We start from the raw sequence: 26208 nt of genomic DNA, 5'->3' as shown, positions 1-26208 counted from the left end.
TTTCTGGAAACTGTGAAATGGGTTGTTAAAAAAAAAAAAAAAGCCTCACTGAGATGGTTGGCGGCCACTCCTGAAAAGCAGCCCCTTCCCAGGCTCTGAGCGCTCCTGCTGCTTCCGGAAGCCCAGCTAACGGCAGCTGGCACAGGGCTCCCTGGGCTGTGTCTGGCGGCAGCACCCTCCTCCTGTACCAGCTCCCACCCTCCCGCTCACACCTGCACAAGCTCCCGCACCCCTACCATCGTGCCTCCCTCAGCCCCCTGCAGAGCCTGCCTGGGCATGGGGGACACCTGTTCCCCCAGGGCCATCCCTGGATCTCCCCCACGACACTAGGTGAGGCTGAGACACTGCAGGGACAGGTGGCCTCCAAAGTGCCTCTCCCGAGCAGAGCCAGGCCCCAGAGGGAGCTGAGGGGAGAGGAGGAGGAGGCGGGATCAACCACCCACCATGTGGACTTGGCCCACATTCTTCTCGTTCCAGGGGAATTAGGGACAAAGAGGAAGGTCCACGCCGGGTGTCCTGCGTGGATGAAAGTGGAAAGGCCTCGGTCCAGCCTGCTTGGAGGCAGGTGGGCGGCCAGACAGATGGGCCAGAAGGATGGGAGCAAGGGGACAGGGATCGGGGATGAGGCCCTGGTGGGAGGGGCTGCTGTGGTACAGCCCCCACCAGGAAACAAAGCGGCTGCAGCAGGGGCCGTAGAGGCCACGACACACTGCCACGCGAGACCCACTGTGGGTGTGCACGAGCTTCCAGGCTGCATTCCCAGACACCACCCAGGGATGCTCTCCGCCCACGGGTGGCCCAGGCACAAGGGGGGTGTGTGTGTGTACATGCCGGTGCATCTGGGCAGAGAGGCGGTGTGGGCACCCACTGGCTATGGGCATCACACAGGCCAGATGCACACGTCTGGGGTGCAGGCTGCGCGTTCACTTCCAACAGGGAGGAGAACGCCTGGCTCTGAGTGTGCTCCGGGGCTCGGCGCTCAAAAGACACTGTTTCCCAGGGTCAGGCCTCCACCTCCCCGGTCCCTTCACTGGCCCAGACCCTGGAAAAGGCTCTCGGCCTGGGTTCTGCCTGACCCGTGGTGGCATGGGACAGGCAGCAAGCCCACCGCTGCCCTGGGTCCCACCCACCTCTGCACCCTGGGGCAGTGGCACTTCTACCTGCGGTGGAAGGAGGACCCTGGCCTCCAGTCTGCACCAAACTGCATCTCTAAGACCCCATTCCTCTGGACCTGGATGTGGCTCCAGGAGTCTCATGGATTCTGCGGGGCAGCTGGCAGGCTGCGTGGCTAGGCCCATCTCCCCACAGCAACCCGGCCTCTCAAGCTGGAGAAGCCCTGAGACTGGCACAAAGCCCTCTCGGATCGGCCAGCCTTGCTGGGCAGGCTCTCAGGGCCCAGGAGCCGTCCAGATCCAGGGCAGTCCCCTCACCCACGTGGTGTCACTGTACAAGCCACCCCTCAGTTACCACACTGTGAGTCCCTGAGGCTCCACCCAATGGCCCCAGCCGCCATTCACAGCTCTGTGAAGGTGGCTGGACAAAGTGGCAGGACCAGCACAGGAAGAGGACGGACAGGAGAAGAGGGGGAGGCACGAGGGGACCAGAACTGCACGGGAAGCCATGGGTGAGCCCAGCCAGCCCAGCCCTGGGAGACGGAGGCAGCCCAGGAACAAGAGTGCATCACACAGTTGGCCCCTGTCAGCCGGCCCAGGAGAACCTTCCAGAAGCTCCAGTTGGCCCAAGGGCAGCGTCTCTCTCAGGCCATAATAGGAAAACTTTGTGGTTGCTGAGCCATCGGCCCCCTGAACGGGGAGGCAATGATGACAGGGGATGGGCCCAACCACCAACAGCCCAGAACTAATAAAAGAAAAGGAAAATCGGATGTAAGTCTGGTTCTTATTAAAAGGGTAAATTTAGCCCTTTGGCTGGGGGTGGGGGAGGCCAACACTCCCCACTGGGGCCGCCCTCAGACTCAGGGCTGAGAGTGACTCAGAGGGGCCCTGGGCCAGGCAAGAGGGGGTGGGGGTGGCAGGCAGGGGTGGGGAGGGGGGCAGAGGGCTGCTTCCACCCCGCTCCTGTTCTTCACACCTTCTCATGTCCTGCCTCCCTTCTCTCTCACTGTCCCTGGCAGGCGGCCAGCACCTCCCCTTCCAGGACACTCCTGGGGGCCCAGGGGCAGTGAGCAGGGATGGTCAGCCCCACCCCTCTAAACCTTCCCAGCTGGAGGAGCATCCTCCAGAGGCAAGGAGCTTCCTTCCCTTCCTACCACCTGGAAGTAAGCCGGCGGCAAGCACGCCGGCCTGGACCTCGGGGCACGCATGCACACACACAAACACAGACATGCATGGATGCAGGCACACACAAGCACACATACGCCCAGCCTTGCTTGTCACCTCAGAGGGGAGCCCAGCTGGACAGGGTTGGAGGGTCTACCCTGCTGTCCTGCACCTCTCCCCTGGACTCAGACCCTTGAGCTGACCCTGGACGTGCCCGTCTCAGCTGTGGGCAGGGAGAGGAAGAGGGCATCCTGGACACGGACACAGGGTCCCGCCACGCTGGGCAGGTCTGCTCACGGGATTTGGTCTGGTGTGGCCACGCCAGTACAGGACGGGCCCCAAAGGAACTGGGTTCTCAGGCGGCCCCGTGCCCCGGGCCCCGGGCAGTGAGCCTGCCTGCTGGCCAGCCCTTCCCCAGCTGTAGCGTCCTTCACAGCCAGTGCTGCACCGGTATCCAGGGCTGTGCCCTTCCTCCTCCTGCCCAGCCCCACGACAGCGATATTGGCGGCTGCACTGGGCAGAGGCTCCAGGGTCGGCACAGCAGGACAAACTGGGTGGGGAGGCAGGTGCTGCGTGGAGGCCGCCTGGGGACAGGCTCATCACCATCCTGTGGTCTCCCCAATCCTGCAGGTTCATCCACTTGTCTATCCATCCATCCACCCATACATTTATCCAGCTGGCCGTGCCTGTGAGGGACTGAGCACCCATCTACCGCCTGCCACAGCTGGCCTGGTGCCAGGCAAGGGGCCTGGGCTAGGCCAGGGTCCCAGGAACTCAACCCCATGGAGAAATGGGGGTGGGAGGAGAAAAACAGGAAAGAAACAGGAAGGCGTGGGCTGACTTGGGGTGCCTCAGAGAGTGGGGCCACAGGTAAGTGGGGCAGGGTAGCCAGAGGGACACCAGGACACGGCCACCTGGCTCCAACTCCCCTTGGAAGCCGGTCCAGCCTCAGGTCAGGCCCGTGTGTGACCACTCTCCAGCCTCAGCAAGTGGCTGGCTCAGGACCAACCTCCCAGCCTCAGGGGTTTACCCCGGGGCTGGGGGCCCTCGAAGCAGGGAGACCAGCGGAAAGTGCAGAAAGAAGCCAGGGTACTGTGCACAGAAGAGCACGGGGGCACGGAGAGGAAGGCAAATGGTGATGGACACGCAAAAGCCAGCAAATGCTTCTTGGGATGTGTGCTATGACAGGCAGGGACAACGGGTCCAATGAACAGAAAATGCTCCTTATTCCTCAGCAACTGTGCCACCGAGGGGCGTGGGGAGCTGGGCAGAGGGCGCCCGGGGCTGCCTATCAAGCCCACGTGCCGCCCAAGACAGCAGTGTGACTGGTCCATTACACGCCTGAGTGAGACCCAACCCTGGGGAAATCCCGAGGGGAGACGGGCCTTGTCCTGCCCCACACCCGGAGCCCGCACTCCCAGCTCGCTCACCCCCAGCCACGGGGGGATAGCGTGGGAACCAGGGCCCGGGCAGAGACCTCCAGGGAGCCACATTCTCAAATTTCCAACAGGCCACCCCTCTGTACCCCATCCCTGGCTACACCACCCTATTCCCTCCGAAGTATAGACACACAAAGTATGTTAATACCTAAAGACGGTGCGCATAAGTAGAAAGAAAACCTCAGTTCTCTGAGGGAAAACTACGGTACTTCGCGGGGTGAGCAGTTCCAGGGCCCCCAGAACAGAGAAACAGTCCTGGGGCAGCAGGAGGGGCAGCCTCCAGAGTGGGGACAGAGGGACGGCCAGTCCAGGGAATCCGGGGGGCTCTGGGCGGCCCAGCAGGAGTTTGTAACAAAGAGAAGACCCAGTGCCCAGGCCTGTGCCGCCACCAAAATCTGAGGCAGGAATGTACGGGGCCGAGCAAGGAGGCACCTGGGCAGAGCCAGTCCTGAACTTCTATCTCAGTGTTCCTAATGTGACTACAGGGCAAGCAAGTGGCTTTGCTGAGCCTCTGCCACCTGGACCCCACCTGCCCCAGAGGCAGGGGGTGGCGGGGACTCAGCCCTGGGCCTGAGGCCGAGCCCTCGCCCAGAGTCACACACTGGGCTCTGAGCAGGTGTTGTGTGCGGAAAAGACTCTGCTGCCAGAGGGGTGCTCTGTGAGGGCAGCCCAGGTGGCACCACCCCATACACAGCCTTGGGGATTTAGAGACCGCAAGATGTGCCATGGCCCTCCAGCCACCTGGTCCAGTTGCCAGGCCCAAGGCCAGCTCCCCACTGCCCAGTGGGATCTAGATCCTGGCAGGGATGCCCAGGGGCTGCCCTGGACTTGCAGGGGCCCCAGAAGGTCCTGGGGAGTGCCCAGGTAAGCCAAGGGCTGCTGCTGACCTCACTGGGACAGGCAGCTGGCATGGGAACCACGGGAGGAAGCACGGCCCAGACCAGACGGTACAAACATCCCTGACACCCAAGCCACAGCCTGAGCCCCGCGCTCTGTCCAGAGACTGAAACTCTAACCGGGTTCACTCATTAGACAAACAGTTACTGAGTGTCCGCACTGTGCAGGGTCACCCATGCTCACCCCGGCCCCCTGGAGCCCAAGGATGCCACGAGCCGCCCCGGCACCCCTGCCTCCAACAACGGCCTCAGATCTGTGGTTCACACTGGCCTCGTGGCTGTTTGGGGGCCAACTCCCGGGCCTATTGGTGGCACCTCTCAGAGCAGACATCTCACAGGTGGTAAGATGACACTGCGTCACCCTGGACAGCACTGTCTGGCCAGCGGGGAGCAGGTCCACATTTGCCTGGGGGGCCTCCACTGAGCAGGGGTCAGGCTTCCAGAGGGGACGGGCCACAGCAGTGCTGCCAATGAGGAAGTGATGACGGGATTCTGGAGAGAGGAGGGGGACCTAGCTGGACACCAGGGGACAGAGGCTGAGAGGGAGAAAGTTTTCCAATGGCTTGGCCAGGCCACATGCAAGGAGGTGAGGGTGTGGGGAAGGAGAGGGAAACTCCCCAGAGGCCTCCAGCCAGCCAGCAGCGAGAGGACAGGGAGGGCCCAGGCTGCAGAGGGGACCTGGGGGGGGGGGGTGGCCTATGGGGGCAGTTACAGTCAGGAGGGTCCAGATGAACTCTGCCCAAGTGGGGTCAGCGGGTGCCCAGGCCCCCCAACGACGCCAGTATTCATGCCTTTACGTAATCCCCTCCTATTGAGAGTCCCCACCCAGACTGATTCTATGAATAGAAAACAGCAAAAGTGAGAGGGCGTCCCTTCCAAGACTGGGTTATAAAAAGACTGTGGCTGCACTCTTGCTGGCTGCCCTGTGGAGAGGCTGCCGAGGAAAGTGCCTTTGTCTCCAGCCAGCAAAGGCCTGAGGCCGCATGGGTGAGCTTGGAAGGGGGTCCCCGGCAGCCAAGCCCTGAGATGCCCGCAGCCCCCACTGACACCTTGACCCAGATTCCTGACCCACAGAAATTGAGAGATAAATGGCTGTTGTTTGAAGCTAAATTTGGGATCATCTGTTGCAGCAGCAGCTACAATAATACACAGAGAAGCAATGAGCCCAGTTAGAGGATGGGTGGGCTCAGCATTTACGGTGCGGCCCCGTGCAGACAAGGAACGTCCAGGCAGGTAAAGCGAGGCCCAGGAGGGGAGCCAGCAACTCAGGGAGCAGACGTGCTTCTGCAGACGAGTCAGAAACCCAGGTGTGTGAAATACTACTCGGCCATAAGAAAAGATGAAATAGGACCATTTGCGACAACTTGGATGGATCCTGAGATTATAACGCTAAGCGAAACAAGTCAGACAGAAAAAGTTGAGAACCGTATGATTTCACTGATATGTGGCATATAAACCAAAAACAACAAAAGAGCAAGACAAACAAATGAAGAAACAAAAACTCCTAATAGTTTAGGGGTTACCGGAGAATAAGGGGGACAAGGGACTCTAGAAGAGGGCAAAGGGGATCAAATATATGGTGATGGAAGGAGAACTGACTCTGGGTGGTGAACACACAATGTGATTTATAGATGATGTGATACAGAATTGTACACCTGAAATCTATGTAACTTTACTAACAATTGTCACCCCAATAAACTTGAATTTAAAAAAAAAGAAATCCAGATGTGTGTGTGAAGTGCCCCCACCCACCCCGGCCACGCGGCAGCCTCCTGTGCCCCGAGACGAGACACAGACACACAGATGCATCCCCAACCCCCACGCCCAAGCCAGCTTCCCCTTTAAGCCAGGCCCAGGCTCACTTCAGCCCTTGCCAACTGCAGGGACAAGCAGCCTGGAGGTCCCTGCGGGTCCCTGCGCCAGGCCCCTCCCTTTTGGTTGGCATTCTAAGGGTTCTTTACCCATTGCCCACCCAAGGGCCCTTCCGAATTAATAATTTTGTATTTCTACTAGGTATTTATCAGCCAATCTGCAATGGGTTATGAAGGGTGCGAGTGGCCTCGTGTGCTCCCTTCCAATTTTTCTCGATTTTGTCTATATCTACACACATTAAGGGCTCTTTAAGAGTCAGCCTAAAGATGCATTACAATTTAGGTTTAAATTTAATATTAATTTAAAATAAATTAAAAGCTTATTTTTAGGAGGCCCAAAGGGATGCAAAAAGTCTCAGAAATGGGACTGGCTTCAGGCAACCTGCCCACTAGTGATCTGCTGTCTGGAGTGGCCATGGCACACTGCAGGCCGACCGGCCAGGACAGCTGCTCCACTGGGCAGACCCTGCATGTCCTAGGGGACCTCGGAGTCCGGCTCCTTCCCCTCCACCCTGTACAGGGCGAGGAGGGCCATGTATACAGGCCAGGGACAAAGGGGTCTGCCATCAACCTCCTGTGAGGTGCCGCTCAGGCCAGGAGGTGGGAGGGAGCCCCAGCCTTGCCGTCCTCACTTCCACTCCACACCTGGATTCTGGCGCCACCGCTTGCAAGGGCCCATGGGGCGTGACGTGGAGGAGGCACCGGGGCCTGTGCCACCCTGAGTGCAAAGTGCCCTCCTGAGCACACACACGAAGGCCGAAGGCCACCGAGCTGCAGATGCAGGGACCTGAGAGCTGTGCTTGGAGAAGGCAGTGACAGGGTCTGGGGAGGCAGGGGCAGAGGGGGCAAGGCGGCTTGTGGGAAAGGGAGTGGAGGGTCTGCAAGGCAGAGGAGTGTGACGGCCCAGAGACCACGCTGAACTCTGGGGACGGTGCTGAGGGCTTACCCTGGGGGGGCGGGAAGGACCTGAAGTAGGAGACGCCTGTGGAGGACACACAGCTCCAACCCACCACTGCCTGGGACCATCCTGCACCCTGCGGGGCGGCCAGCAGCCCACCTGTGCCTCCCAGAAGATCTGTGTGGGTCAGGTCAACAGACAGGCACCTGGGGATGGGGGAGGAGATGGAGGGAAGGAGGGAGGGAGGGTGGGAAGGACAGCGCTGACCCCCAAGTAGGTCCCCTGGCGCCTGTGCTCAGTCAGGACCGAGCCTCAGAGGACAGAGGACAGCCCCGCCCCATCCACAAGTCACTGACCGCCCCCCAACCTCCTCCCTGGGGGTGTCCCCAGCCCATCCATCCTCACTGAGCCTCACTCTTATCAGCCAGAACTGACTACAAGTCTGGACACTGGTGCTTGTCTGGGGTCAGGGTTTGGAGGTGCAGAAAAGCGGGAGCAAGGAGGAGGCTGGCTGGAGGGTTCTGCTCAGGCCCTGCAGGGAAAGGGCTGGGGCACTGAGGACCAGGAGGGGTGACCCCCACAGATGGGCAGGGAGAGACGGAACCCCAGGTACACTCACAGCTCAGAGCTTGGCCCCCAGTGATCACCAGTGTCTTCACACTCACACAGATAGATTAAAGATGAAAGGGACGCTCGCTCACAAAAACATTCCTTCCGAAGGAATGGGCACCTGGCTGGCACATTTCAGTATTTGTACACGTAGTACCCCACCCCACCCCCTAGGATGCAGCAGCAGGGTCCCCAGTGTGAGGAGCCCAAGGGGGACCCAGGAGCTTCCCACCCCAGGCAGAGAGCAGCGGGCACCTCCAGCCCCAAGTTACCTGCTGGAGCCCCCGGTAACCTCCCTCTGATGCTGAGGCTCCCTGGGATGCCCAGAAACCAGCATAACTCGGCCCCATGTACCCCCCGAGTCTCAGAGCAGGGCTGGTCCCCACACCCATCCCCATGACATCAAACAGGTGAGAAGCCCCAGACACCCCTGGAAGCCCCCACTCCACACCTATGGCCCCCTGAAGCGAAGGCCCACACAGGCAAAGGGTGAGAGAGAGGGCCGGGGTGCAGCTGGACCCGTGCTCGCTTCTGAACTCTGTGGTCAGGCTAAGTCCTCAAGACCACAGGACTCAAGACATTCAGCACAGAGAAGGGGCCAAGGGACTGTGATCCATGAGGGGGGGCCCACGCAGGTCCCCCACGTGCCTCTCTGCCTGTCCTCAGGGAAGCAGCACCTCGTGAGGCCCAGCTCTCTCCTCACCAGGTCTCTGGGCACATCCTGGGCAGGGGTATGTACAGCTGTGTACTGTCAGCCAGCTCTTGGGGCTCCCAGGACAGGAAGACTGGTGGCACCTCCAGGGGGAGGGCACCACCTCCAAGACTGCACCGGGGTCCCACTCACCCTTATAGCAAGGCCCACTAGAGAGCAGGGAGGCCAAGACACAGAGCGGGGCGCGGCCTGCCCAGTCCCAGAGCTCCTAAGGGGCAGAGCAGGGGCTAAGTCTGCCGGAGTCCTCTTGCTGGCTCACCTGCCTGCCCCGAGATGGAGAGGCCACAGAGGGCAAGGGGCAGGACCCCCCAGCCATGTCTTCTCCCCGCTCCAGCCTCTCCTGTGCCCTCATTTTCCTCTCGTTGGCTGCCTCCCCCCAGCCTTTGCCTCCACTGCCATGCAGCCACCCACACAGCCAGCACGGAGGGGAGGGGGCACTCTCCCCCACCACCCCTTCTCACCGCCAGAGCCCTACAATCCAGATGGAGCTGCACGCTGCCGCCCCAATCACAGTTGCCCCACCACACACCAAACCTCGTGAGGACGGTCAGAGAGCCACCAGGCCAGGCAAGAGACAGAGGAAGTGGCCCCACCTGGCACCCAGTGGACCTCTTCCTGCCTCCCATGCCCCACTGCCGGTGTGGCACTCACAGGGAGGGGACGCTCACTTTGCCTATCTGTTTAGCTCTGACACCTTTTAAAAATGGAGTGCACGCAGCCTAGGAGCCTCCGCAGGTGACATAAGATGCTTCTGGAAGGTGAGGAGATGCTGATCTGGCCCCTGGGAAGTGGCCATGACGGCTGGGGACACGTGGAGGGCGCTGCCAGCATCCATGTCCAAATGGCCGCATGTCTTGATCAGGTATGAGGGCAGGGCACCTGCAGTCTTATCAAAGAGACCAGGGCCATCAGACCCTGATGTGTCTCCTGCCCTTCTCTGCCTAACTTAAGTTTTCCCAGAGCCCGTCACCTACCTTCATGTCCACAGGGACATGTGTACCACCCAAGCATGGATGGGCACACTCCCCCCTGTGGCCCCAGCATGGACGGGTGCTGGGGAGGCCAGCGACAGCCAGCCCAGCTCTGGGGGGTACGAAGGGAGCAAGGACACAGACAGGCCAGACCCAGGACCCTGGGGAAGGTGGCCCAGTGTCGGGAAGCGTACCAGGCCCACAAGCGCTGGTCAGGGCGGCTGACGGGCGCTGCTGAGGCCTGGTGGGACAGACCGCCCAGGGTGCTCGGGAGGAGAGGTCACAGAGCACGCGGGACACAGCGGGGCTGGGGGCCCAGGAAGGCCCTCGAGGGAAGGAGGGAGAGGTCGAGTGTGAGCAGGGCAGGGGGGCGGGGGTGTGTGTGCTGGTGCAGCTGTCGCTCTCCACCACGGCTGCACTGAAAGGATGTGAGACCAGGACCCTTGGGGACCAAATGGGGATGGGAACCTGGGCTGGGGCTTAGCTGGGGCTTGGGCACTGGCAGCTGTGGAAGCTGCCCACGGGGAGAGCCAGAGCCGGTGGGTGGCTCCCGGAGGGGCTGGGAAGAGGAGCAGAAGTATTTGGGAAGCTTCTGGGTCAGTGGAATGAAACGATGGTGGGTGGGAATTGAGCTAAGGGCTGGGGGGCGGGGGTTGGGGGCTGACCTGCAGGTAGGGGTGGGGTGGGAAAGTGACCGGCACCTCCTGAGCATAGGCTCTGCTGGAGGAATTCCACACCGGGCAGGAGGCACGAGCCTGCAGCAGTGCCGAGAAAAGGCAGCCCAAGTTCCTGGGAGCCAGAGAAAGGGGCCCGACGTTGGGAAGGGAGGAGTTGGAGCAAGGGTGGGCAGCTCACCAGTGCCAAGCCCAGCAGACGCCCCCCACCTGTGTGCCACAGGGGTCACTGGGGGCACCTGACCTTCAACCCCAGGAGGTAGCCGGAAGCTGAGGGATGGAGCAGGTGGCGGGAAGTGGAGACAGACCAGATCGGAGGGCTGGCAGGCTGGCTCCCCCAGGGGCCACCGCAACTTGATTCCTTGAAGGTCAGTTGTGAGTGAGCATGAGTGAGCGTGTGTGTGTGTGTGTGTGTGTGTGTGTGTGTGTGTGAGAGAGAGAGAGAGAGAGAGAGAAAGAGAGAGAGAGAGAAAGAGAGAGAGCGCGCACCGGCGAGCAGGGTGTGACGTGTGTCTGTGCATTGTGGGCATGTATGAGCTCTCCCAGTTAATGTACTGGCTGGCTGGTGGGGACGGTGTGGTCTGCAGGGTGGGCCTCTGCCTCTGCCCACGAAAGGGCCATGAGCTGGACCAGGCGGCAGTGCCTATCCGTGTCGAAGAGGGAACCTGCCACATGGTGCTGGGTGAGACGCAGGGTGGACATCTGCCCAGGGGCGCAGCCCCTTCCCCACCCCAACACTGTCCCCACCTGGGCTCTGCCTGTCCCCAACCTGCGTTCTTCTCACCCTTGTCCAGCTGTGCTCCCAGCTGCCCGGCCTGGCTCTGTGGTGGGGGCCGTGATGCCTTCCCCTGGAGCGGCCTGTGCAAGTCCCAGGAAGGACAGCCCCTGAAGGGTGGTTTCCTTCTTATTTCACAGAGCAAACGACTCGCTCTTTCTTGAAGGGGGTGCCCCGAGACTGCCATTTGGGGACCAAGCCTGCTGCTCAGAGGCCTCTACGGGCCTCCTTCTACCCCTCTAAGCTCCCGCACCCTTCCCCCCATTTCTGGAAATTCCCAGTGGAAAACCAAGTTCCTCCACCCAGGAGGGAAGGGGCCGCCTCACCTTTCCTTTCAGCTGCAGCCACACAGTGGTCCCCCCACCCAGCCTCAAAAGTCTTTGCATCTGAAGACACTGGACTCTTTGTTGGGGGGGCCTGGGGGAGGGAAGAGGGGGCAGGGAACCCAACCCACCTGTTTATTCCCTCCTCCTCCCCCACCCAGGGTCAGGATGCAAACAAAACAAAAAAACCCGCTTCCTGGCTGATCCAATCTGGAACCTAATCGTGTGGACAGCTGCAGCGGCCACAGATGCCGCCTGGCTGGCTCCTGGCCTGGGCGCTGGACGCCTCCCTGCCAGACCCTCGGCTTCACGACCCCAGCACAACCTCACAGGCAAGCCGGCGGTCCCCCAGCACCGCCAGCACCTCTGAGCCCAGGCCCAGTCCCCATCCGTCCCCGTCCCCGTCCCCGGCCTCGGCGGCAGCTGCTCACAGGGCCACGGGAGGTAGTAATATTATATATTACAACAAACAGGGCGGCCCACTGACAAATAGGCCTGCGTGATCTAAACGGTATATTATCCCATAAAACCGTCAGCGGGCAGAGCTGAGGCGGCCCCAAGCCCGCGGGCTTCCGAGGCCCGGACCTTCCACTGCGCAGCCCAGGCTGCGGGGTATTTTGTTTGCTTGTAATGCTGCATCTTTGGTGGGACAAGCAACCCCAGAGGTCAATGGAGACCAGGCAACCCCAGGAGCCAGTCCCTGGCGGGCGAGGAGGTGGGAGCCAGGCAGAGCAAGACACCCATTTGCCAAACACACAGGGCACGTGCTTTGCATCCAGAAGCCCTGAAGTCACAACATGTGGCTAAAGTAATGTGACCCACTGCCAAACGAAGGCCTTCCAGGACAGCCGTCTTCAAGGGCAGCTCAGGGAAAGCTGCGGGGAGCGGCGGCATGAGACCCTTCTCTGGACACGTGATGGGGAGCCCAGCCTCGGGCAGCGCCTCTGTCCTGGGAGGGGTGGTTTCTTTTAGGAAACAGCCAGAAGTAGGTCAGGATGGCTGCTGGTCAATAGGGTATCAACAAGAAAGGGATCTACTGCTGTCTGAGGGCGTGAGGCTGGGGGCGCCCCAAAGGTTGTTCAGGATTTTCTCTTGGGACTCTCTAGGCAGAGAGCAGCCCCCATGCCACCCAGAGTCCCCATGTCCCCTTCCTTCATGCGCGCCCCTCATGGGGATGACCAGGCCCCTCTGAGAAGGCTCTGTGCAACGGGCTGACATCAGGAGGTCTGCTGGGAATTCCTCAGGGACTCTGGCCACTCCAATCAAGGCAACTGCTGGGGGGCAGGGGAGGGCGGAGGGGCAGCTCCTCCCATCTGTTGGGGCCTATATTCAGATATTTATGGTAGGAAGGAAGCCAGGAGGGCCAGCCTCCCAACCCTCTTCCAGGAGGAAGGGCAAAGGGGCGCTGGGGGTGGCCACCAAGGCCCCTTCCGCCTTCCCGGAAAGCACTCATTCCCAGTGGTGCTGGCTGACCTCCATTTGTGCTTGGGAATTCCCAGCTCAGGGCCGGTCCCAGGCTCAGACCCTGCAGCTAGACCAGGGGCATCCTGGGAAGTGTAGTCCTTTGGGAGTTAGGAGGGCCTGCCAGGATTTCCCGGGGTGTTTCGTGCAGGAGCAACCAAGGGGGTTACCCTGACCCTAATCCTAGGGTGGAAGTTCAACATTCCTGGGAAACAGCTAAACTTAGACATCTGCTGTCTGAAAACACACCAGCCAATGCTGCCATTCCAGCTCACATCATACCCGCAGTGGTTTTTCTGAGCAAGCCGTATGGTGCTCTTATTTTGGTGGGGAGACCTGGGAACTCCCCAGAATGGAAATACCCCAGCCAAAGTACCCCTCACTCCTGTCCTTCTCTGGCCACTGCCCCCAGACACCAGGGGAGAGAAGCGCCCACCGGGGGACAGGCGAGCGACCTGCGGGCTCCAGGAGAGGCTGCAGTGCATTGTGCTCCCGCACGTTATTTATGCTCACAGCCTGCTCTGATGACATATGTAAGTTGACAGCGAACACCCTATCAACTTGCTGGAGTGTATCTTGATTGTTAAAACACACTCTTAAAGGTGTATGATCATTTATCAAATTAAAATAGCCGCGCCCTGCCTTCCTACGCTCCCCACGGCAGCCTCCCTCCTCTGCCTCCTAGGCATCCTGCCCTAGCACCCAGGCCCTGGTGCTGGGGGGCACTGCCCCTGCTTCTAGGGACCCTCAGCTCAGGCACTGCCTTCCCACCCCGCCCCAGGCCAGGGCAAGCCCACTAATCACCAAGAAGTGACAAACGCCAGAAGCCCCACCAATTAAATTTAAACTCATGCAAAGCTCAGTGGCTAGTAAATTATTATTTTTATTAGCTTGAACCAAGTTCCCGTAAGAGAGAAAGTCAACTTGCTCCCATGAATGGCTCTTGTATAATTTATTTAACTCTGTGCTCTTTGCCAAAGCCTGGAATATTTTTAGCTCGTTCTGTTGTTGGATTTGGCTTTTTTATGTGTGTTTCTGAGGGGTATTTTTAGCCTCATCCATGTTATGCTAACAGCCTCCTATGCGCTCTGTCCTGTCTGTGCGGGCTGTTGAACCCAGTCTCGCAGCAGAGTTGGGAGATTTCTGAGAATCACCGGGGAGAGCATGTGGGGGTGCAGTGTTTCCAGGGAGGGGTGCTCCCTGCCTTGCTCACTAATTTGACTCTTACTCACGTGAACTGGATATTCCTATAGGAATACCCTTAAAGGAATAATCAGACATGAGGGCAGCACAAGCCCCGCTGAGAAAAAAAACCTACATTCCCAAAATGGCTTTGGTGGGGCCGGCAAGTTGGCCGCAGCCTGGCGGGTCCAACAGCCAGGAGCTGGATTCCTGGGCTGGGGCAGCTGGCAGGGGCTTTGATGTCTGGTTCCGTCACTTGCAGAGCAGGATGGGTAGAGGCTGCGGAAAGGAACTCTTCTCACACCTACTTAATGTTGGTAACTGTTGCAGAAACACTCCATCGTGTCATTGAGTTAATGAGGTATTTACGAAAATGTATTTTTTTCTTTACAAAAAAATACATGGGCGGGAGGGGGAACCTTTGATGGGGTCTTTTCACACTAGGAAATTATCTTTTTTCCTCCACTGCATTTTTCTTTTTTTTTTTTTTCTTTCTGAGATTGGGGATCAGAAGCACTTCAAGCAGGAAGTCTGCAGTTCTCCCTCCACAGGTGACCTGCTGTCATTGACTCCCAACACCCCCAGGCCCAGGCACCTGGCTTCCAGGCAAAGCCATTTACCTCCCAAGGGAGACAGGAGAAGGGACCAAGAGGAGAACCCAACCCACAGCCAGATTGCTGAAACCCAGACTAAAATCGGCACCTCACCTTCTTGGTGCCTTCCTCCGGCGGAGACCCAGTGATTCTCGAAGGCTCGCCCCTCAGGGGACAGACAGAGAAGGATAGAGGAAAGGAGCTGACCACCAGAAGAGGGGCGGGGCTCCCCCCAGCCAGGCTGCCTCCTTATTAAACACGCTCCAGGAGAGGCGTGATCCCCAATCGCTCTAGGCAGTAGTGCTGATGAAAAACCTTGGGCTGGTACGTTGTTGATTTTCCTTTTTTCCCCCTAGATTTCACAGCTTTGCCTCCGGACCATCTGTATTAGAGACAAAATCTAACACTGCACTAAAAATAATGACTCCAAACATTTTATTTGCACCTTTTGGTGACAAGGTTACTGGAACAGAACTTTACCATAGAACCCTACAGCCCGATGACAAAGCTGTGGGCACTTTCATTTTTAGAGAAACAACAGAAGAAGCCCTGCAGCCCAACGTCCCATCAGGGTCCCTCCAGCTGACATTTTGAAAGCACTGGGTGGGGATGAGGGAGAGCAGCACAGGCGGCAGGCAGGGAGGGAAACCCCTGGCCCAGCCCGGGTGGCCGTGCCAGGGACGAGCAGTCCTGAAAGCCAGGGATTCGTCTCCCATGCTTGGGTCGCACTCTTTGCTAGAGGCGGGCCAATGGGAAGGAGCTCAGAGCAATCTTCCTTGCCGGGAGGAGCCCGTGGAGGGAGGGGCAGGGGCTGGCAGCTGCTGCAGCCTGGCCTGCAGACCCAAGGCCATCCTTAGAAATGGGAAGAGTCCCCCAAACTAGCCATCTGCAAATCCACACATGAGATGAATAAACAAATTTTAATTTAATTACACTTTTTTTGTTTCTAAACTAGACCATATATACAGACCAAAAGAAAGTGATTGGCGGTGTAATTCCTTCCTTAAAAATTGATGTAACTAAATTTTAAAAACTGGCTTTCAGCAATTTCGATAGGCTCTTTCAGTGGCAGATGTTTCTAGATGGACGCCTGCTCGGCCAGCCTTCCTGTCACAAATGGGTTGACCGGCTCCAAGCACAATGGGTCTCTCGGGTGCGCTGGGGATGGAAAACCGCTTCCAGAAGCAGGGGGCATGTGGTCTTCCAGGCCCGCTCTGGGGGTGCCCTGGGGACCTGCAGCGCCCTCTAAAGCACCCTGCATGTAGGGAAGGCGGAAGGGTCTGGATCAAGGACACAGACCAGCACCCACCCAGTTTCTCCAAACCTTCCTTGGCCTGCGCTCCAAGAACCACGTGGTCAAACTTGGAATGAGCAAGACAATGGTTCGGGCCACTCAACACGTTCCCGCCTGACTTGGTGGTGCCTAAATGTGGAAACAGCGGTGAAAGGGGAAATGGCAGCTGACCCGGACCAGGCCAGGCTGTGGGGGCTGGTGAATAGGGATGGGAATCAGGCCTGGCCTTGCTGCCCAAGGGTGAGGGCCCCAGTTTGCCTGTGCAGGACAGGGAAAGTCTCGGTGTCCAGGGCCTTCCAAGCTGGAGGGCAGGGCCTCGGTGTAGGGGGCAGCCAATCCCCCACCCCCACCGGCAGGCTCAGCCTTCCCACCCTCAAGGGCCACCGGCCTCCAACAGGAGAAGGGGCTGATACGGAAGCTGTGGCACTGTCCTGCGGCCCCCATGAGCCCCCAGTGTGGGTTGAGCTAAGTGGGCAGCAGGTCCATCCAGGGGCAGGAGGGACAGGTATTTTTAAATCACCATTGGCCCAGGTAAGTACTTTTTTGAGTTATAAATCTAGAGAGGAGAAAAAAGAAAGGGAGAGAAAGAAGGAAGAGCAAGAGAGAGAGAAAAGGACAGCCCTGCAAATGGCTCACCCTGGGACAGGGAACGGGAAGGTGGCCCCAGATGATTCCAGGAGAGCCCTGCAATGGCCCATCCACTCCCTGCTGTGGCTAACTTTCTGAATCTGCTCGCGTTGTAAATGCTAAAAGCCCACTAGTAATTAAGCAATTTCGTGTGTTTTTTTCTCTTTAAGAAATTTACGTTTCTCTTTCTGACTGCCCTCCCTTCTGACATTTTCCCTTCTAGCCCAACTCTGCCATCCGTTTTAATCCACACACTAATTGTAATCCCATTAAAGCAGATATAATTTTATTAGTATTCACAGTTCATCAAGCTAGCAATAATAACTGTTACTGCCAAATCAACAACAACAAAAAAGAGGCAAACATTTCTGATGTTTAGAACAAACTGTAAACAAAGGCAAGCAAACCTTTCAGGGTGACCATCAGGTCCCCATAGGTTTCCTGCAAAGTGAGTGGGGCTGGCCAGTGACCTCCAGGGTCTCTGCGAGATAGCTGCCCCTTAGCCACCCTGCGCCTGGCCCTGCTTCTCCTCTGATCTAGCTCCACCATAGTATAAAAGCCACCCCAGAGAGGGGCTGCTCTGGAGGCCCGGGTAGGCTCTGCCAAGGACCGACCCGTTGGGGAGGGTATCAGAAGGACAGAAGCCAGGGGCGGCCAGCTCTTTCCTCTTGGAGCAAATTCGTTCTTCACTCGCCTGCACCGAAATTCCGCGGCAGCCCGCGCCGCCCCCAGCTGAGCCGCGAACGCTGCGCTCCCCCTGGGCCACGTTCTAGCCACGCAGTGTCCGGCTTTCGCAGGATACCAGAAGCACTTGTTAAAGCAAAACCATCCCCTGCAAACCCATTCTCGCCCTGACACTTGAAGGCTTTATATAGAAACAGGATTTGCTCGTCTGACACCAGCAGCCCCTATTAACGCTCACCGCGCGCACACCGCCCTCATCTGTGAGGCCTCGGCGAGCCCCACGCGCCCCACCCCCAGTCACAACAGCCGTTTTGTTCACGCAGAAAGTGCCTCGTTGTCCCAGCCCCAGAATGTCTTAAGGATGTCCACACAGAAATAAAATGAGGTTTCCGCGGAATTTGGTTCTTCTGCAGGAAGGGGTAGGGGAGGTGGCTGGGGGTAAAGGCTTCACTTTTAGCCAGCTCTGGGCTGCCCCTCCGAGACCCTGGGGACCCCGGGGAAGGCCACTCTAAACCGCGATGATCCGGCTGTGAGCCGGAGTGGGGAGCCGCTTCGCGCCCAGGCTGCCAGCGGTGCCGGAGCAGGAAAATGAAATCGAAGGCTTCTCTGCAAACGCTCGGAGAGGAGGCACGGGCGCGCATTCGAACCCCGACTGTCCCCACCTGGTGCAGGGCCCCATCTCCCGCGCCCGCCCCAGCCGGCACTGACCTGTGTGTGAAGCCATGGGCAGCGGCGACGGGAAGTACTTTCCGGGCTGGAAGTGCGCCGGGGGCTGTGCGGCGTGCCCAGCCGGTGCCAGGCGAGCGGCTGCGGCGCTGCGGTGGCCCAGGCTCCCGCGCTCCGACAGCAGATGTGGCGGCGGCGCAAAGTCGCGGCCATCCATGCCGGGCCCCGGCCCCGGCCCCGGCCCGCCGCCGCCTCTCCGGAGCAGCGCGGCCGGGGCCCAGGGGCGGCTTGGGGCACGGGCGGCGCGCGGGCGGCGCGGAGACAGCGGCGTCTAGGTCACCGGCTGCGGCCGCGGGTCCGGTCAGCACACCGGCGGACTGGGATCCTCGGCGGGCGGCCGCGCGCCAAGCCGGCGGCCGCCGTGCAGGTCCATAGTCTGCGGAAGCAAGCAGAGGAAACTCGGTGACTCGTGGGCTCGGTTTGCCCGAGGGTCCCTGCCCCGCCCGTCCGCCGTCCCCCACCCCCCACCCCCGGTGGCCAGATCGGAGCGCTCAGCGCGTCTCCCCGCTGCAGGCGCGCGCGCCGGGCCACTGGGTACCGCGCACACGCACCGTCCTGGCCACGCTCGGGCCGGAGGAGTCTGGGGGAACCCAGTGCACCACTCGCAGCTTCTCTTTCCAGTCCCCGCGGGTCCCTGTGGCGAGGGCGCAGCGGCGAAAGGCTGCTGGCTCCGCGGGGTGATAAAAACCCAAATCTGCGAAGCCATCGCGCGCGCTCGTGCGCGCGCGTGCGCGTGCACATACACACACACTCTCACACACTCACTCACACGCACACCCTCCCCCCTCCCCCACTGCCCAAAGGTGTCTCAGAGGAAAAGGCCTGGGGTCCACGCTCGCTTTTTTCCTCTCCCCTCCCCAATGCGAGGTCCAGCTTTTACTGCATTCCGCTTAACCGAATAACCATGCTAATTAACCGAGTAATTTTATTGATTGTAACTCAAGAGTTCTTTTTATAACCTTCCTTTTCTTCCCTCTCCCATCCCCCCATGCGTCTTTCGGTCCATTCTTTTGAACTCACCGCCCCCCCACCCTCAATGGGACCAGGCCCCCAGCCCGCAGCACTAAGCCAGGACCCCAGTCCAGCTCCCCGGAGCCCCTGGCGTCTGCATCGGCTGCCAGTGTCACCTGGGCCACCACGCTGCAGAGCCTGGCCTGCTGTCCCGGAGCCTGGAGCTTCCTGGCCAGGTTGGAACAATCACCCCGCCCCCAATCAAATTCGCCCAGGATCATCTCCTGCAGATCCGAGGGAGGGGAGAGTGCTTTGAGAGTCAGAAATTGTTCTCTCTCAACGCCCCAAATCCGCAACGGGGCTTCTCCCTTCAGCTCCTGCCCCGGGTCACCAAGCCGGGGTCAGTCTCCGCGCGGCCCAGCAGCCGGGAGACTCCTGGTCTGTGGAGCCCGCCTCGACCCTCGAAGAGTCGGTTGGGTCCAGTGCAACCTTCGCCCCCGCTCAGGTCCCAACAGACCCCGGGCTTCTGTTGTTCACCTCCACCTCCCCGCAGGGCCTCATAAAAATGACCCCACCTCCCTTCTCTTCCACTCCCTCCAACGCGGAGAGTCCACTTCAAAGCTGAACTGGGGACAATTTCAGACGCTGAGAGCGGAGCAAACTACACGACTGTACGCCCGCGTGGACCTCTTTCATTTTGCATATTTCTCTTCATTTTCCTAAATCTACATTGTTTTAATATTTGATATCACCTCCAACAAAAGGCAGATGGAAAGGACTAATAGTCTTCATTGTTAACTTTACAGAAAACCTTGATTTTTTTTTTGCCGTCCCACCGTGACAACAAAGCGATTAAGATGTTTTCCATTTCGTGAATACCATTTTAAATTGCTGTATTTAATACTACGGGTTTTACAACGTCTTATTTGCAGACTATTTTGTGTTTGATTTAACCTATAACCGAAAATATAATGTATTGAGAATACATATTTGCTCTGCTGATAAGCTTTTTTAATATTTATTCGGAGGGCTTTTGCATTGTAAATAAACGGGCCCCACACAAAGACTTCTCTTTGTCTTTCAACTTCATACAAAGGGATTTGGGGCTCCCTCCTCTCTAGGGATCGCCAGCTCTCTCCCCGGGTCTAACAAATAACTCGGCTCGCTGGCGTCCGGGCCTGCACAGTGCACGCCAGGCCGCCGGGGCAGCAGCTAGGCGGGAGCCTGGGGGCGCGGGGCGGGACAAAGGAAAAAAAGAAGGGGAGGGAGATGGGGAACTTGCGGTTTCAAAGGCGCCGAGGGCCGGGGACTGCGTGCACGGGGGTCGTGTGCGCCACGTTTTTGTTTTGTGAGGTTTCTTGTTTCCAATAAGAAATTTAAAAACTGTCCAGAAAGCGCAGCTGCTCGGATTCTCGGGACGCGGGCTCGGCTGCCGGCAGCGACTTTAATCTTCCACCTCCTGCGGGCGGATAGCGGGCTCCACTCGTTCTTCTTCGCCAATCCGCTAGAGTTTTACGCAAACGGGGTGGATTACTGTCGCCCCTCTGTGCCGCTGTGATTCTTACTGGTTGGAGTGAGCTTTTCTTTGTGTTCTTCGCTCCCGGGGAGAGGCTGCGCTACGCCTCGCGGTCCGCCAGCACGCCGCTCCCGAGGCCTGAGGAACCCGACCCGGGCAGGGAGCGGGGCAGGGAGCGGGGCAGGGACGGGTGGCCGCCGAGTCCAGGAGTCGCCACCCGCAGGTCTCAGGCTCGGAGCCCCACCCCCCACCCCAAGCTCCAGGAGAGGCCGCAGCAGAGGACTGAGCCGCAGTCCCGGATCGGGCAGGTCTAAGAGAGAAAATGGAGCGCAGGCGGCGGCGGGCCGGAGGCCTGCGCCGCCGGAGAATCGCTGACAAGGGCATTTTGGAAAGAACCGAACCTCGGAACCTGGCTCCTCCCCGGGGTGGTGGGACGCGGTCCCTGGAGCCGCCCGTCCCTTCTTCGGGTGGCTCGCGTACTCCAGGATGTGGGAACCCTCACGTTTGCTTTGGTTTTAACTTATACACCTCAAAACCCGCTTCGCTTCGGCCGCCCGCCGTGGACGAGGATCCCTTCGCGTCCGCCTCTCGCGGCACCATCTACGCGCGCGCAGACGCCGTGGGGCCTGCAGGCTGGGCTAGGGCCAGGCGCATACCGTAGGCGGGCTGCTAGCGCGCGGCGGAAGAACCCGCTCCCTGCGAAACGCCCGCCCCCCCACCACCACTACTTCCAGAGAGAGGACCGAGGGCCGGGGACGCCGTCGGGCCCCCGCGCCCCGGGGCACACCCGCCGGCAGACCCCGCCTTGCGGGCCGTGGCCCGAGCCCCGTGCGCTGTCCCGAAAGCCCTCGGTGGAAACGCCCCGCTGCGCTGGCCTCGCTCGGCCCCCTCCTCCGTCCGCACCCCCCCCACACACACACACCCTCAGAAAAATAATTCGGAAATCAATTCGGATCTGGAAAGCGAAACCCGAAAAAAATCGCCATTACCCGTCCCTCCCGGGCCTCTCGCCCCGCACCCAGTCGGCGCCGGAAACCTCTCTGGTCAGCGGCCGGGGCCGTTTCCCTGCGCCGCAGAGCGACCGGGCGGGGCCACCCCGACAGCTCCAGGGAGGGGAGCAGGGTAAGGGGGGACAAACAATCGGGGTTCGTTCATGGTGCCACCGGAACCAGCGCGCGTTGGTGGCGTCCAAGACCTCGCCGATTGTCATCCCGCGGCCGCCTGCGCGGCTCGCACCGGACGCAGCCTGACGCTCCCTGTCCTGTCGCGATTATTTATTTTTAATGCTGGGTGTCGATAGAAACAACAAGCGCTCAGAGCAAAGCAAGGACGCATTACGGGGGGAATTTTAAACCGATCGATAAGATTTTTCAGACGAAAAAAAATCGCTGTTATATATAGTCCATCTTAAAAAAAAAAAAAACACCTCGACATTATAACGGATTTTTAAAAGGGAAGATATATACTTCCTAACATCACAACCCTGATTTTCTCTTGCTTAAAAAAATGTAAATCCCCAAAGCGAAAATAAAAATAAAATAAAAATACAAAAACAAAAAATGAAAGCAATTTCAGTTACTTACTGGAGGCTGTTTCCTGGATACAATTGAATGCAATACAATTAAACCAGTAAATGTGACTTTGTTTTGTATTCCTATTGGTATTTCAATGTGCTGACTGTTGCACTGTAAATGCACCGCTTCCACAACAACGACTCTAGCGAGCCCATCCAGAGCGGCTCTCAAACCTGCAGCCCGGCGCGGCGAGCCACGGGCCCTGCATACTAATAAGCTCGTGCCACTCAGCCCCAAGCAGCGGGCGCGCTGATTGGTCGTTGGGCCCTCCGCGGCCGGGAGCTCGTGCCACTCATTCGGCGTAAACAGGCCTCCCAATAGGCTGGCGCTGGGCCAGGGAGCTGCCAATCAGGGAGCAGCAGGGCTACTACCGAACCCGATGGCGCCTAATTCAAGCCCCGCGACTGCGCAGCTTCTCTGCGCAGATCGTTGCTGCTGAATGGGAATGTAGTGGCGTAGGGAGGGAGCGAGTAGGAGCGCGTGTCCGCACGGAGGGGGAGGCTTTTTTTTTTTTTTCCAGCAGGTCTAACGTTTGGCTTCTGGTATACAGAGGCCAGGAGAAGAAACAGCAACACCCGTTAAAGCAGATGCTTTTTTTTATACCTGGGTTCTGTGGCAGGTGGCTGAACCAGGGCACAGGTAGGCCCAAGCTCCAAGCACAGAGTCCTCCTTGGGTTGCCGGGCCCTTCCACCACTCTGAGGCCTCCACCTGTTCGGATCGAGCTCAGAAATTCTCACACGCCCGCGGTCTGGGGAACACGGGCTCTAGAGTCGCCTGCCTGGTCCATTCTTCGCCTGCCCCGGGATCAGACCCCAGGGAGACGGTCCTGCGTCTTTGGCCATCTATCTTAAGACCCTCAGTTTTTCTCCCTCGGCTACTATTTGCAACAGAGCACCGATCAAAATGAAAATCGGGGATTTATGGCCAAGACAAAGATTGCCCTTTTTTCACCTGCAACTAGATTTTTAAAATATATTCACATGACAATAGGAAAATCGTGCATAGTATTTCTCCATGCCGCTCTTCTGCAAATCCGCTAAATTCTCGCCCAAATTAAAAAGACCCACCGAATAATTATCTTCATCGTAATCATATGCAAGCCATTTTTAAAAATATTCTCCAAATAAATATTTCTTTTAGAATTTGGTTTCCCAACAAAATGCTATTTATTCTCAGGAGTCAAGGTGACGTCTGAATGGCGATAGATACATTATTTTTGCTCCTCTTTCTCCACGTGAACCTCTGCCTTCCCCTATGAGGGACAAAAAAAAGGATATTTAAACTAGATGCCAACCAACGCAGGCATAAGCGTTAGAAATTCTCCAATTCGTTCTGGTAGGGACACGAAGGGGTTAAGCCCGAGGCCTTCTGTTGTCTTCTTCCTTTCCGCGCTCCCCCGCCCGCTCCCGCGGGACCGCCGGGATTGGTTGGCACTCAACCAGCAGGCTGTCAATCACCGAGTGTAAACAAGGCGCTGATTGGCTGTTGTCCAGTCCGCACAGGGCCTCCTGAAAAAAGCAATTACTGGCTCCGCGGTTTCAAGGCGGCCCAAGGCCGCTTGATGAAAGGAGATAAGCTGGGGACCGTTTCCAGGACCCCCGCGGGCCGACCCCGGCAGCCCCGGAGCCGAGGTGCGGCGGAGAGCCCGCGGATCAAAGGAATCCGGAGAGAAAGGGGGAAGCGGGCGCACGGCCCCGGCCTGCCTTCGCCCGCGGGCATCTCTGACCTGGGTTGGGGGCTTGGGCCACGGGTGGGGGCTCCGGGATTGGGCGCCTGCTTCGGGCAGCGCGGCCAGCGGGGCAGCTCCGGAGAGCCCAGTGCTGGCAGGTAAGCGCCTGGGCTCCGCGGGCTCAGGCCAGGGCTCAGGACAGAGCGCGCGGGCCCGAGTCCCGGCTCCAGCGACGCCCCAATCCTGCGGTGTGGACCACTCTGCCCCCCCCCCCGCGGCGTCCCGAGCCCCTAGCCAGTCCCGAGACTGGCGCCTTCCAAAGCTACCCCGGGCCAGGCGCGCGGCGGCCGCGGAAGGAGAGGCGGCACACATAAATCCATAAAACGCCCGGAGATCCGATTAGCGCGCGGCTATTCATTAGGCCGGGGGCAATTGAATTAGGTCCTGGGTGCGGGCCCGGGAGTGGGGGAGCCGGCGCGGGGGTGTCTGGCGCGGACCATCGGGCTCCTGCCCTGGCTTCCCGAGAGTGAAATCGCAGCGGCGGCTCCGGCGTGTGAGCGTTGGACGGAGGGGGTTCGTCCGGGTCCCGACCTCGCGTCTACGTGCGAAACCCGTCCGCTTCCCACGCACACCGTGGAAAGCCAGCCGGAGCCCCAGGCCGCTCCAGAGAAATTGCGCCCGCGGAGGGGTGAGTGGCGGGAGTGGCCGGAGCATAGGCCGGGAGCCGCTCGCCGCGATGTCCCGGAGCGCGCGGGCTTACGCTGCTTCCCCGGCTCCGGTGGCCTGGCGCGCTGAAGCTGTCTGGTCCGCGCGCCCCGGGGCGCGGCCACCTTCCTGCAGTTTCCGGAGCCCTGGCTCTCGGCAGGGCGCTTCTCGCTGACTATACATTTCCTACTCTCTTTTGAAAGCGGAGTTCTCCATTACTGACTTTCTCCGGTGATCTTGTTTTCGGCCCAGGAACCTTTTTTTTTTCTAACTTAAGACTAAGTTTAAAGTTCCCTTTGAAATTTTTATAAATAGAAGAAAGAAGGTATAAGAAAAATTCTCCATCCAAGAGATGGGACATCTCAGCGAACAGCGGTGTCCCTGGAATTGCTCCGAGCAACCGGAGCCCGCTCCGCGGCGGCCCCGCTGGCCCTTGCTTGAGCCGGCACCGGGTTCCAGCCTCGGACCCCCTAGTGGGGGAGGGGCGGGGCCTCTATCTTATCCAGCCCCCACCCTCTTCTAGAGTGTGTGTGGGGTGGGGGAGTAGTGCCAGCTGGTAAGATCCCCCCAACCCCCTACGCCAGGCTCCCAAACCCGGACCCCAGCCCCTGCGGGTGGAAAATTGAGGGCCCTGAAGCCTGGTTAGTGGGCCCCACCCCAGACGCGGGAGATGGGACAGCAGAGGACGGCACGGGGTCCTGGGTCTGGGGCCTCGCTCCTCTCTGCAGGCTGGCTCTGATCCTTGCAGCTCGTCACCGCCAGATTCCTAATTTAGGGGGTGACCACTGGCGTTCAGAACCCCTGAGAGCTGTCCCTTGCTTCTCCTGTCTCGCATCCCGAGAGAAGCTGCCCTCGTGGGGTGGGCCTGACGGCCTTGGGTGTGCCTGGGCCACAGCAGCTCCCTGCCCGCCTCGCTCCTCCTTCTCCCCCCAGTGTCGCTTAAAACAAATCTAGTGGCCTTTTTTTTTTCCCCCCAATCCTGTTTCAAAACAGTTGTTACAGCAATAGCTGCAGCCGGGCCTGCTGGATGCGGCTGGAGCTGGCACCTGCCCAGCGCGGGCGCAGGGCCGCGCAGCAGCTCCCGCAGTACCAAAATAAGCTCCCGTGTTCCCCTCGGAAGACGCGACCCAGGCTCTGGCGGGCCGGGGCATGTTTGGTTGGGCGCGCTATCAGCTCTGAGGAAACCTCCCCGTTTCCTTTTTTACTCTCCCTGCTGTCCAGAGCTAACAAATGTTTTTAATTTTTGAGAAACATGGTGTGGGGTTCTGCAGACTCGCCTTCAGCTGGGAAGGGAGAGACAGAGGAGACAAGAGAGGGGACAGTAACGGGTCAGAGCTGAGCTAGCCGACCAGGTCTCTGCAATCACCTGCAGTTTCACAAATGAGGGGCTCAGTCAGGCCTGCCCACAGGCCCTGCCCCAGCCTGGAGCACAGCCAGGGGCCACCAAGAACTCCAGTCCGCCCTCAGCAGGGGCACAGGCCTTCCACAGCCTCACATACTCCATTCTGGCCTTGCCCTCTGTCTGGGGAGAAGGTAAACGGAGGCCCCATGCAGCCAGCTGTGCCCTGACACCTGGACACACACAGTGCACTCATGCACACACAGAACACTTGTGCAGCCTCACAAGTGCTCACACATCACACATGCATTACACGCAGAAACTCACATCACACACACGCACACACTTCCACATCACGCACAGTGTGTGTTTCACGGTATGCACCAGCAGGCTAGAGGGCCTGCTGTTGTGCACATAGCCTAGGGGCCCTTAGGTCCCAGAA

General features: G+C 59.2%; 1 protein-coding gene across 3 annotated transcripts in view; it reads right to left on the bottom strand.

The window, feature by feature from the left end:
* Positions 1–18202, bottom strand: part of BAHCC1 (BAH domain and coiled-coil containing 1) — a 58421-nt gene extending 40219 nt beyond the window's left edge. For all 3 annotated transcript variants that reach the window (XR_004421328.1, XM_033090517.1, XM_033090519.1), the window contains exon 1: positions 17994–18202. Coding sequence is in view for 2 of the 3 variants with exons in the window: in XM_033090517.1 (XP_032946408.1) it covers positions 17994–18168 (175 nt within the window). In the remaining variant the exon portion in view is untranslated. The remainder of the gene's footprint in view (positions 1–17993) is intronic.
* Between the last annotated feature and the right edge of the window lie 8006 nt (positions 18203–26208).

This window comes from Rhinolophus ferrumequinum, chromosome 21, assembly GCF_004115265.2.
Source record: "Rhinolophus ferrumequinum isolate MPI-CBG mRhiFer1 chromosome 21, mRhiFer1_v1.p, whole genome shotgun sequence".
In the NCBI taxonomy this organism is placed as follows: Eukaryota; Metazoa; Chordata; class Mammalia; order Chiroptera; family Rhinolophidae; genus Rhinolophus; species Rhinolophus ferrumequinum.
The sequence above is the reverse complement of the archived record's forward strand: the minus strand, read 5'-3'. Positions and strand labels throughout refer to the sequence as shown.